This window comes from Cyberlindnera jadinii (assembly GCF_001661405.1).
Source record: "Cyberlindnera jadinii NRRL Y-1542 unplaced genomic scaffold CYBJAscaffold_9, whole genome shotgun sequence".
Classification (NCBI taxonomy): Eukaryota; Fungi; Ascomycota; class Saccharomycetes; order Phaffomycetales; family Wickerhamomycetaceae; genus Williopsis; species Williopsis jadinii.
In genome coordinates this window covers 121,926-133,994 of record NW_017963660.1, presented here as the reverse complement: position 1 = coordinate 133,994, position 12,069 = coordinate 121,926, and the positions used below count along the sequence as shown (strand labels likewise).

The following is a 12,069-nucleotide window of genomic DNA, read 5'->3' as shown; positions in this document are numbered from 1 at the left end:
TATACGTTAAAAGACATGCAATTAATATATGGATCTTTCTTCTTGCTCTTCTTAGTTTGGAGCGTAGAACAGTTGCTGTGAGAACACTGTGGTGTGCGGATGTTCTTGTTTGTTTACATTTCCCGATTTGATAAAAATTGTTTAAGGACGATGAAGAAATTCGGAAGTTTTGATGAGTTCACAAAAACGTCTTAGTGGAAGCCAATCAATTTACAAACAGCTCAGTGTAAGATCACCATTACACCATGTACTCTTCACGAAGCCAAACTCCCAGTAGAAGAGGTGTTCCTGGTACCCCCTCAACTCCTTCAATGAGGCCAACGTCAAGCATTTCGTCTCGCGCACAGACACCATCAAGCACCAGCAGATTGCGTTCTTCAAGGTTTGGAGATAGACCGGCGTTTACACCGGTAAGGGAGAGGCCTTCTAGTAGTTTGTCGTTTGGTGGATCGAGACCTACAACACCTTCGGTTTTGTCGCAGTCACAACCGTATACCGGCTCAATTTCCGTTGCGATTAGGGCTAAACCTTCAGAGACGTTTCTGAAGGACCCATGGCTTCTTGGGGAGGAAACGATCCAACATAATGAAGTTGGTGAATTCAAGTTTGACCATGTGTTTCAACCACACTGCTCCAATGCTAGTGTATATGAGAAATCCGTGAAAAATCTCATTGAATCTCTCATGGATGGCTATAACGCTACTGTATTTGCATATGGAATGACTGGTTCTGGTAAGACATATTCGATGACTGGAACTCATGATGAACCCGGTGTGATTCCATTATCCATTGGTGAGATATTCAGTAAGATCGAAGCTTCTGATAAGGAGATTTACAAATTCGACTTGAAAGTGTCATACATGGAGATCTACAACGAGCGTATATATGACTTGTTAAACGTTGACCAGTTGAAGGGTGCTGCACTCAATACAACATCTTCTGATTTGAAGATAAGAGACGTCCCAGGGTATGGCGTTAAGGTTGTTGGTCTTGTGGAGGAGAAAGTCACTTCTGAAGCTGATGTTTTACACTTGATGGATAAGGGAAACTTGAACAGAAGAACTGGTGAAACTGACTTCAATACAAGATCGTCACGTTCACATGCCATCTTTTTGGTACGAATTTCAAAGACAAATACAGTTACGGGTATGGAGAACTTTGCAACGTTGTCTCTGTGTGATTTGGCGGGTTCTGAGCGTGCTACGGGACAATCAGAAAGAAGAAAAGAAGGTTCATTTATTAACAAGTCTCTCTTGGCTTTGGGAAGTGTTATTGTCAAATTGTCGTCACCATCTACAAATGCAGGACATATAAACTACAGAGACTCGAAACTAACAAGAATCCTTCAACCAGCCTTGTCTGGTGATGCTGTGGTTTCGATTCTTTGCACAATCCATACAAGTAATACTGCCTTAGCTGAGACCATAAACACTGTGCGTTTTGCTGCTAGGGCCAAGAACATTACACTGACCGTTAGAAAGCACGAGACTGACACATCTACCGAGAAGGATAGAATGATTGAGAAGTTAAAGATTCAAGTTGAAAGACAACAAGAGGAGATTGCGTCATTAAAATCACAAAAGACAATCTCTCTTAGTACTATACAGGCATCAGAAGGACTTGTTCCTGAAGACATTAAAGAACAGATTACAGAGCTGACTGCTGAGAATAAGATTCTCATGGAACGTGTCGAACACTTCACTAGACTAACAGACCAACGAAACGCAGAGAAGATGGTCCTAAAGAATGAAATCGTCAATGATATCATAAGTAAAAGTTCAGATAGTAAGAACTCTGAGGAACTCATCATCAAAATTGAGGAGCTTTTCAAGAAGACGTTCTCCGAAATTGATGAATACAAATCATATATTGGACATTTGGAGAACCAGCTGAAGAAAAGAATACAAGATACTGAGAACAGAGTTCCGTCTTCAAATGATCATGATCATATTGTCGTACACAATAACCCTGATATGGATGTCAACGGTATACTGAGAGATCAAGAGGAGGAAATCATCAATCTAAAGAATGAACTCAGAGGCAAGGAAAAGATAATAAAGGCCCTCCAGAGTACCCGAAGAGTTAGAGAAAGTTTGGTACACACTATTGGTCTCAACGAATCCAGAAGAGAATCATCGAGGCATGACACCTTAAAGCCGTTGAATCTTGACCTAAACACCCCGACTAAGCTCAAAGAGGAGACATTTTAATGTCAAATCCGTCCTTTAATCAATGTAATATTCACCATGACTTGATATAGGAAACTACATGTATTGTCCCACTATTTGAATTCTCTAAGGATATATTGATTATTGTTTCATCAACTGACATCCTTATTCAGTACTCAGAACCAACGATGGATTCCACTGTGTTCATCGCTTCATGAGAGTTTCTATGATCTAGCACAGTTGAGCTAGAGTATTCGCTATTCTCAACGCTATAATCAAGAGAGGACATAGAAGTATCATACTGATTTGTGGGCATAAACTTTTCACCCCAAATCGCATATATACCCTTCAAATAGCCTTCACTATGGACATATAATACTCGACATCTCGCTGTCTCTCCACATAAATCTCTAGTTACTTGTGATAATTGGTCGAGGTTCGAGTTTCTCGGGAGGAACAAGCACACATTCGGTGATATTTGGAAGAATGATCGAAGCAAATCGGCCAATGGAATTGGTTCTAACTGGGTTAGATCAAAGGAATCGTTTGCAGTGTAGCCTGGTCCGCCCCAAGGAGGAGATGCAAATACAAAATCAACTTCATTCTGGAATTTTGACAACAGCTCAACGTTAATACCAGAGGGCCACATAGCGAGATGTAGCTCTATCTTGTCCATCACTCCATATATCTCTGAATTCTTCTCCGTGCAATAGATGTGTTCTTCGTTCATATCTACACCTATCACCTTGTTGAAATATCTAGCCATCTGTATTGTATTACCACCACCACCGGAGAAAACGTCGAGAACGGTATTTACGCTAGGATCACAGGCTTGAATGAATTTGGCAATGAATATTGCCACCATTTCAGGGGTCACTGAATACCAAAGCTCTTTGTTCATGTATACACCTTCATCGAACTTAGAAAACAGACTATAGCGTTGTTTCCAGTACTTTCGTGAGCTCTTTGGGAGATCATCGTATTGTAATAGGAAGCGCTCTGGATGTGCATCAAAGGATGCTCTGTTCGGAAGAAATGTCTTTTCCATATAGCAATCGCGTTCTTCTGTCATATCATCCACAGTGATCTTCGCCAACTACAAGATCAAGACGTATAAAACATGAACAAGGCCCGTAATCAAGAGAAGAGTGCTTAGAGACGAGATGAGACGGAAATATTTTACATCCGGACACCACGTATCACCTCAACCGATTCAGAAAAACGAAAAAAATAGGACAATTACGCAACTTCTCGCAACTTTTCGCAAGTTCCCGCAACAGACTACGCCAAACTAAAAAAAGATTCGAAGTGGCTGGTTGTTGAAATCTATTACTTTACCTCTTTGGGAAGTTACACAACCCCGTCCTTCACTCACAGCACTGTTGAGTATAAAGATCATGGGATCAGCTATGCTGAGTGTAGCCTTGTGCTGGGATGGATCATTTTTACCCCCTTTTTTCTTCCTTTTGATCCATCACAGCTAACTATCTCCATTCGTTACGTCTGCTTTAATGAACGAGATGGAATCATTACAACGAACAGCAACATACGACGGTCCACAGATGGGATTCCAGTTCCCATACTCCGAATCTGGCCATGGTGAGAGTCACCAAGGTAGTGGGTCCCTACCTGCACCAGTAATGATGTCTTATTATCAAACTGGAGGTGATAGTTCATTTTCCGCACACTCCTTTATTGATTTCAGCGATGTATCTGTATCCAACCATGATCAATCACAGGCCAATTTCTCATTTGATAACTCCATTGATGTTTCGATTCCAACACAGTCAAATACAAGCTATCAGATCACACACGGCTCCCGCTCTGTCGCTACAACTAGTCTTGGAAGGGAGGATTCCACAATCAAGAGAATGAAGCTGAGTAGAGATTTGACTAAATCAAGCATCAAGCGTACAGCATCTGTGAAGAGACAGTCGTCTCTCAGAATACCACAATCCAGAGTGAGTTCGAACAGAGCAGCTAGAAGTGAGGATGAGTCGTTGTACGAAAAGACATCTCTGAAGAGATCAAAGGCAATCAAGTACAAAATAGGCTGGTTATCGAAACTGCGTGCTCTTGGAGTCAAGATCAAGAACAGGGTTAAGAACTGGAGGTTCATTTCAGTCAAGAAAGCCTTCAACTTTAGACAAAGAAGTTTGAAGAAGAAATCTCGCACAAAGATCTCCATGCCATTGGAAAGGGAAAGAGCGCAGAGCATATCAGAGTTGAGAATGGCAATTGACAACGCACCAGACTCCAAGTTCCATTATTCAGGACTGCCAGTTGCACCTGTTTATAGAGCTGTTGCGGATGTCTCTGACACGAATGATCTTATCGAGACCAAAAGACCACCACCAGTACCAAGACACCGTATTGCATCTACTGCCAGTATGCAAATGTTGATCGACCAAGAAAACAAGCTGCAACGTGAAACTACGAACAAGGTTCTTTTGGAACCTATGGATCAGCAGCATACTGCCTACAATGCTGAACAAGACTACCCAGCACATCCTGCTGTAGTTTATGACGATAGCGTCGAACGTGAAGTTGCACCGGGTCTTGACAGTGACAACGAAGAAGATAAGGATGACTACGATGAAGAAGACGACGAGCTTCTCCAGGAACTCATCATCGAGAAGTGGAAAAATTATCTCAGAAGAGTTGTTGCTGAGAGGATCGAGTACAAGCTAGAGGCTTATAGACTCTCGTTGATCCCAATACCAAGTCTCGTCAACCATGAAGACGACACTGCATCCATGAAGTCAACCTCTGACTTCGAAATGGACGACAGTGATCTACACTCGTTGGCATCTACGTCCGCATCTAGTGCAGAATACTCATCAGAGTCTAGCGACACATCTACAAGCTACATGTCGTCCACATCTGTCATCCCAACGTCGTGTCACATTTCAACATTTGATATACTCCAGTACCAACAGGAGTATATGAGCCGTATAAACGACATTCCAACTGCTGTGAAGAGATCATCGACGCTACCAATCAAAGTCAAGGTACTGACTGAGGCACATAAAGAACAACACGACAGATCAATATCTGCTGTATAGTATTAATAGTAATTTAATTAGCTCTTTCGCTTAATCCATGCTCATGTAGAGAAAAATGTAAACGTCGAGGGTTGAACCCGGAACAAAATCAGCCTGCGCCGTCGGTGTATCTCTAAAATCCGCTGATTACTCACAAAAAACACAAAAAACACAACGGCATCCACAGAAAAAAAAACTCAGGGGAAACCTATCTACATCAACAAACAACATCAACAAACAACAAAGCCACACAACTGAGCATGCTTCGCACCTTATTCAGACCTGTTTCGCTTACACAGACGCGGAGCACACTGGTACAGTCTGCCAGATTGCAATCTACAAAGACCACCTCTCAAACTCGGAACGCAAAGAATGCTCTTGCAACCAAAGTGGCGAAACAAAAGAAGACTAACAATCTCGATTACAATGCGCTGAGTAACCACAACCTGCAAAACCCTTCAAAGGCGGAGAACAAAGTTAGAGTGAAGAAGGACTACTCTGCTCTACCAAGAGCTCCTACAACGCATCATCTGAACCCACAGAAGCTGATGATTGATTCGTTTTATGCTGGGTACAGACCATTGGCGATGAAGTCATTACAGCCAAACATGGACTCACGGAAGAAGAAGGCGTCGTTGTTTGACCTAGGGATCCAGGACAGCGCCATGTGGTCCTACTCGGCAGCTGGGCTAGAGGCGTTCCCTGAGTGGGACACCATACCGTATGAGGAGTACAAAGATCTCAAACCGTTTAGCCCACCATCAAAGCATAAGAAGAGTAAGCTTGAAAGAGCAGTGGAGAAAGTCAGGGCTATGGAGTTGGAAGCTGAGAAGGAGACCAAGACTAAAGTGAAAAGAGGTAGAAAGAGACCTATAAACGTCTTCAAAACGAAGAAGATATTATGATTCACCACTACTATACTTGCATAATGTCATCACTCACATTTCTTGTTCCATTATTCCATCACTGTACATAGTTGACATTTGTCTTTTATTAAAACGAGGTTTGTTTGTTGTTTTATCATATGTTTTAGATATTATATATTATAAATATCAATGTTTCATGACTGTTATCCCCCATCATCAAGCTAGCTGCACATCACACATCTTGCCATGACGACTGGTGTCTGCCTTCATCACCTCTCTAAGGGCCATAGTGGCATACGCTGAAGTATCCAATTGCAGTTTCAGGATCACTGCTGTTCTGTCACCAGGAGTACTTGGTAAAATTTGGCTTGTCACCTCTTCACCTGCTCTCTTCTTCTGAAGGATGTCGAAATCTGTCAAGACGAGTTGTTGAGTTGGCTCTGCGTATGTTCTGATATGATACTCCAAGTTATTTGGTTTGGCAACAATCTTACGGTAAGAGCCAGCGAACGAGAACTCCCTGACCTTACGGTACATCTCATTTGGATCCAAGCCATCCTTCACCATGACACTCTTGTAAGTGTTGATCAACTCCTCGTTGGAAGGGTATTTAATGTCAAACCCTGGTGATGGAAGGACAACATCAAAGATGGTGAATTTCTTCTGGTCAACTTCCTCCTGGGTAATTGCTCTGGCTCTTTGGAATTTATCAGTTCTGACATCTTCTTCAAAATCATCGTCATCATCTTGAGCAGTCTTGTTATCACCCATTGAAGTACTTGTCTCTTCCAACACAAGATCACCTACAACAACATCCATACCAAAGAGCTCTATCCGACGAGAAGCCACACAGTTCCACACATAACTCTGGTAGGCATGACCGTACATGATTCTCAAGTTCCTTGGAATCTTCATGATGGCGTTGAAGTAATCGTTCTCTGAGTAATCATCCGAGGATTTTGAGCATTGAGAAAGGTGGTTCAAGAGACACCACTCTGCAATACACTTCTTTGGCATCTTCTCAACAGCATCTTTGGCACTGCGTGTGGTTTCCCAGATGGTTCTAGCATCCAATGACTCTGGTAGAACGAGCTCCTGGACTGAGAGGATCAAATTGGCAGCTCTTGACCAATTACTCAGGAGAATCTCCTTGCCGATGACATGCGTAGAGATGGAGAAAGTTCCAAACCTTTGCATTCCATAATAGTTGATAAAACCATTCGTCTTTAGAGATTCGACTGCCTTCTCCATAATCTGTTCAATTGGTTCGTCACTGATGGCCTGGACATCTCTTAAAGTGATGATAAACTCGTTCCCCTTGAGGTCTCCCAGGGAAAGCGACTTATCCTCATAGGCAAACGAACCGAGCTTCATACCTCTTAGTGCTTTGTTCAAGGAATTGACACGTTCAACTCTGAAACGTGGGAGACACATTCTCTGTACAGTAACACCACGACGATCCTTGGTGCCTGCAAATCTCACAACTCTTGGTTGAACCTTGAGGAAGCGGGCCAGAAGGTTGGCAGCCTCCATGGTATCCTTGTTCTCCTTGTACAAGTTGAAGTGGAGAAATGGCTTATAAGGACCCAGTCCCCAGTTCTCAACACCATTCTCGTCAACGGTATCCTGAGGCCCTTGGTTCGATCTTCTGTTCGATCTAGATTTCGGGTGGTTCAAGCTGAAGGAGAAGGTATTCTTTGGCGTGGTCTTGGTCTCCAGCCTTCCTTCAAATGCCTCTCTAACAAGCTGGTGGACTTTACCTCTGGTGGCCTTATCGTCGATCACCTTCTGGGACTCAAACGTACCTGGAGTCTTGATCAATTCAACAAACTTTGTTACTTCATCTGGGCCAAACATCTCAACAAGCTGCTCTCTCTTTGCCGGGTCAATCTCGAATGGCTTTGGAGGCTCAACGGCAACAGCACTTTCACCTTTTGGCTGGTCATCGCCATTCTCCTGTCTCTCCTTCTCACGACGCTGGCGACGACGCTCCTTCTTGTCGTTGATACCATCGTCCAGAAAGTGCACCACCTCTCCATCCAGCCCAATCTCGTTAACGAGGAAGTCCGTGTATCTCTGCTTCAAAGTACCAACAAACCCTCCGATATCCTTGGAGATGTAGGTAGTTATGCCCACGTCTGCCTCTTGAATGCCCTTACTCTCGGTATTGCTGTTGATCTTTTGCTTCTTCAGCTCAATGGCATCACTGCTATCCTCCACAGATCTCTTAGAGTCGCTCATGATAGGTGCCAGCTGTTCACTCCGACGCTTTTAGACTGATATTGCATCGCGATGAGCTGAGATGAGCTGCCTGGTGGAAATTTTTTCACTGCCGGGGCTCTGCTGCGTACAACGGAAGAAGGTGAAAATTGGATGAGGAACAGAGAGACATCAACAGAAATAGAACCAGTTAACTGAGACGAGGAAGATAGAGCACTTTAAGATGAAAGACTTGATGTTTACTGAGCTCAGCACTGTATGTTGATATCGTGTGTTTTCGACAGCTGCGACTGGAGTACTAACGTTCGTCAGGCACAAACAATCGATGTGATAAGGAGAAGAACAGATGCCTTGTTCCCACAGCCAGGACCACTGTTCAACGAAGAGTATGTGTGCTATGGAACTTGTGACAGCAGCCATGATGTACTAACACCAAACAGGCCAGCAGAGTATATAAAGTCTAGGCTGCGGAGGAAAACTGGGCAGAGCGACACGACGGCCCTGGTACCGTCATCCACTGAGGAACAGGCACAGGTTGAGACACAGGTATCGATATATAAACCTCAACCTCAACGGCCATCAAGTGTTGTGCAACAGAGGGATGTGTATGTTCCAGAACAGCCAGCTTGGAAGGCACCCTGGAAACTTATGAGGGTCATTGGTGGCCATCAAGGGTGGGTAAGAGCCGTCGCTGTGGAGCCTAATAACAAGTGGTTTGCTACTGGGTCCAACGACAACACTATCAAAGTCTGGGACCTGGCGTCCGGTCAGCTGAAGCTGACCCTAACAGGACACGTTATGAGTGTTAGAGGCATTGCTCTCTCGGAGCGACACCCGTATATGTTCTCGTGCTCTGATGATAAAACCATAAAATGCTGGGATCTGGAAATGAACAAGGTTGTAAGGGACTACTATGGACACAACTCAGGAGTGTACACTGTTGACGTACACCCTACTCTAGACGTTGTTGTCAGTGGGAGTCGAGACTCTACGGTGCGGGTATGGGACATGAGAACCAGTCAAGGGATCTTTGTCCTTAGTGGACATAAACAGCCAATAACAAACGTGAGATGTCAAGCTATGGATCCACAGATAATCAGTACTTCTAATGATAAAACAGTTAGACTCTGGGATCTCTGTGCTGGTAAAACACAAACAGTGATGACACACCACAAGAAGTCTATAAGAGCCTTGACGTTACACCCAGAGGAGTGGACGTTTGCTACAGCGTCGCCAGATGCCATCAAGGAGTGGAAATTCCCAGAGGGCAGCTTCATGCACGACTTTGTTCCACCTCATGAGGCCATTGTCAATACTCTGAGTGTCAATCAAGACAATGTCCTCTTTAGTGGTGGTGATGATGGAACCATGTCATTTTACGATTGGAAGTCCGGCCATAAGTTTCAAGAAATGAGAACAACGTCCATGCCCGGCTCATTGGATTCTGAGTGTGGTATATTGACGAGTACATTTGATAAAACAGGGATGAGGTTGATTACTGGTGAAGCAGATAAAAGCATAAAGATTTGGAAAGAGGATAGCGATGCCACAGAGGAAACGCATCCGGGTATCAAGTTTGACCCTCAGAACTACCAAAGAAGATACTAATGTGGATTAGACCCATTGCTCAAATGAACGGGCTCTGGCAGCTAATCTTCCCTCTATCAATTCCATGGTTTAAACCTCGCGTGCTTGAACCACATGGCTCAGTAGAAGGGAATCTATGTTATCTATCAAACTCCACCATAAGTGTATCTAAACCTGAGCTATGTATGCCAGATATGTAAATGATAGTCCGCTATTGGCTGCTCCTGCCCTTGGAAAGCGTCACGAGAACATCACCATCTTAAACCACACCATCTCGAACCGTGCGTGATTCTCTCTACACCCAAAGAAGAGGTTTCAGTATTGTGAACTGTGAAGTGCATCCATCCACTCTCAAGCTTGCACACTTGCTCTTTAGCAATGACACCTCATCTAGCCAACCATCCCATCCTCTATGAAATGCTTGAGCCCTTTTCTGTTATGTAAGCGAACCACGATACTTTTGCTGTGCATCACTTCATGTGTCGTGAACCGATATGTGCATGATGGCCCGCATATGTCATATTGGCTTTATTTGGTGGGCTTAATTCGTTCTAAATTAAGGTACAATCAACAGTTGTGGGTGGACTGATATGATTACACGCCATTTCAATGAGGAGTTGATGGTGTGTATGGATGTCTGTCACAAGATTGCTTGTGTGAAGCCACTTTTGGGAATGATGTGTGTGTGGTGGTTTGGAAGGGCCTGCTGCGTGTTGCGCGTTGTATTTGTCTACAGAACGGAATGTTTGAACATGAAAGAAGAACTTGTCTCAAAAAAAAGTATATACTATGTTGTTGTATACTGAGAGAACTAATGGAACAAAATGCATTGTTCCTGTAGGTCATAAGAACCTTGAGAATCGACAAAAAAGACGGAAATAGGAAGCTATAAGGGGCCCATCTATCAGACCAAGAGAGCTGCAACCAAGCCCATTGCGCTCATACCGAGCTTGAAGCCCAAGTTTTCATTCGTGGCTACAGAATAAGTACTCAACGCCTCTGTGGTTTTGGTTTCAGCAGAGGTGGTCTCCTTTGATGTGGTTTCCTTTGGAGACTCAGTTGTTGTTCCTGTAGTTGCCGAGGTCAATGTGGTCTCTTCTGAAGGAGCCTTAGTCGTTGTTCCTTCAGTGGTTGTCCCCTTGGTGGTTGTTTCCTTTGGTGTCTCAACATGGCACCCAGTTTCGTCACAAGATGTTATAGTCAGAGTCTCAGTGGTAATTGGACAATAGGTAGTGTATGTTGTAACAGTACCTTCAATCTCAGTAGTACAAGTCGAGTAGTCCCAGATGGTGGTGACAGTCTCTGGAATTTCATAGTCGCAGGTGTGGGTACAAGTGATTGTAGTCAATGGACAGTACGTTGTGTAGCTGGTAACTGTACCATTCGTCACTGTGACAGTTGAGATTCCCCAGATTGTAGTGGTTGACTCATCACTTTCACTGGAGATGATCTCCTCTGAACTTGTTGTGTTGGAGTAGAGTGCATTGGCAAAGGACAAACTGGCCAGGATTGGAATAAACGACTGCGCACGCATTATGATGGATTTAAAAGCGATTGTCTGAATTAACTTTGGGACGTACAGTTATTTAGGACATGGAGCCTGGGATGGGTACTTTGGTACTCCTTATATAGTGCCATTGGTGCTGAGCCAACCCTGTTCCATTTTTGGTATCAGGATCTAACAGCAATTTCATGTATACAAGTCAGACAATTGGCAATTGAGACAGTAAACGCAATCTGCGCGTACTCAAATGGTTATTTAAAGAACACTCCGCTCAACATATGCAAATATTATTCGGCTCAGGTTAAACAAGCATCACAAGTCACAGTTCAGACCCACCGTATACAACTCGTAGAGATAATTTCCCAAAATAGAATCACATACTGCAGGTAATAGGTAAAAATATCTAACTTCATCCTTAAATACTGCAGCGTATTTCAGCCTCTTCCACCAATTAATTGGGTTCCTTACTCGTTTAAGAAGATGCGTTCACATCTCTAATTTAAGCGTATTTCATAGCAAAGCAGTAGTTGTGAATGTATGAACATCTTGTGGTTGTATGTACCCATATTACTCAAATCATGCGATAACGTATCCTCATTGTGTTGCCGGCTGGCAATCATTTGAATCTTAAGTGGCCCAGCAGCACGCCAAATTTGTAGATCACTTTATCAGCAACAATG

The 12,069-nt window shown here is 43.5% G+C and overlaps 7 protein-coding genes across 7 annotated transcripts; 4 read left to right on the top strand and 3 right to left on the bottom strand.

Annotated features, from left to right (window-relative positions):
* Window positions 1–530: 530 nt before the first annotated feature.
* On the top strand, window positions 531–1,718 carry KIP2 (Kip2p; the record flags this gene model as incomplete). Its single annotated transcript, XM_020212237.1, has 1 exon — window positions 531–1,718. A coding segment is annotated over one exon (1,188 nt), but the record flags the coding sequence as incomplete, so codon positions are not given.
* Window positions 1,719–2,269: 551 nt separating this feature from the next.
* On the bottom strand, window positions 2,270–3,269 carry TGS1 (RNA methyltransferase). The gene has a single exon (XM_020215297.1). The coding sequence runs from the start codon at window positions 3,238–3,240 to the stop codon at window positions 2,338–2,340; it is 903 nt and encodes a 300-aa protein (XP_020069771.1). The 5' UTR covers window positions 3,241–3,269; the 3' UTR covers window positions 2,270–2,337.
* Window positions 3,270–3,446: 177 nt separating this feature from the next.
* Window positions 3,447–5,327, top strand: CYBJADRAFT_168272 (uncharacterized protein). Its single transcript, XM_020215296.1, has one exon. The coding sequence runs from the start codon at window positions 3,689–3,691 to the stop codon at window positions 5,231–5,233; it is 1,545 nt and encodes a 514-aa protein (XP_020069770.1). The 5' UTR covers window positions 3,447–3,688; the 3' UTR covers window positions 5,234–5,327.
* A 99-nt stretch (window positions 5,328–5,426) lies between these two features.
* Window positions 5,427–6,294, top strand: PET20 (Pet20p). The gene has a single exon (XM_020215295.1). It carries the CDS (start codon window positions 5,473–5,475, stop codon window positions 6,115–6,117), a length of 645 nt encoding a protein of 214 aa, XP_020069769.1. The 5' UTR covers window positions 5,427–5,472; the 3' UTR covers window positions 6,118–6,294.
* On the bottom strand, window positions 6,295–8,319 carry PUS7 (pseudouridine synthase PUS7; the record flags this gene model as incomplete). The annotated part of the gene is made up of 1 exon (XM_020213379.1): window positions 6,295–8,319. One exon carries the CDS (start codon window positions 8,317–8,319, stop codon window positions 6,295–6,297), a length of 2,025 nt encoding a protein of 674 aa, XP_020069768.1.
* Window positions 8,320–8,521: 202 nt separating this feature from the next.
* PRP46 (mRNA splicing protein PRP46) lies at window positions 8,522–9,906 on the top strand (the record flags this gene model as incomplete). Its single annotated transcript, XM_020216498.1, has 3 exons — window positions 8,522–8,554; window positions 8,611–8,684; window positions 8,739–9,906. The coding sequence occupies 3 exons, from the start codon at window positions 8,522–8,524 to the stop codon at window positions 9,904–9,906; spliced, it is 1,275 nt and encodes a 424-aa protein (XP_020069767.1).
* An 834-nt stretch (window positions 9,907–10,740) lies between these two features.
* On the bottom strand, window positions 10,741–11,886 carry CYBJADRAFT_99938 (uncharacterized protein). The gene has a single exon (XM_020218053.1). The coding sequence runs from the start codon at window positions 11,417–11,419 to the stop codon at window positions 10,790–10,792; it is 630 nt and encodes a 209-aa protein (XP_020069766.1). The 5' UTR covers window positions 11,420–11,886; the 3' UTR covers window positions 10,741–10,789.
* Window positions 11,887–12,069: the final 183 nt, after the last annotated feature.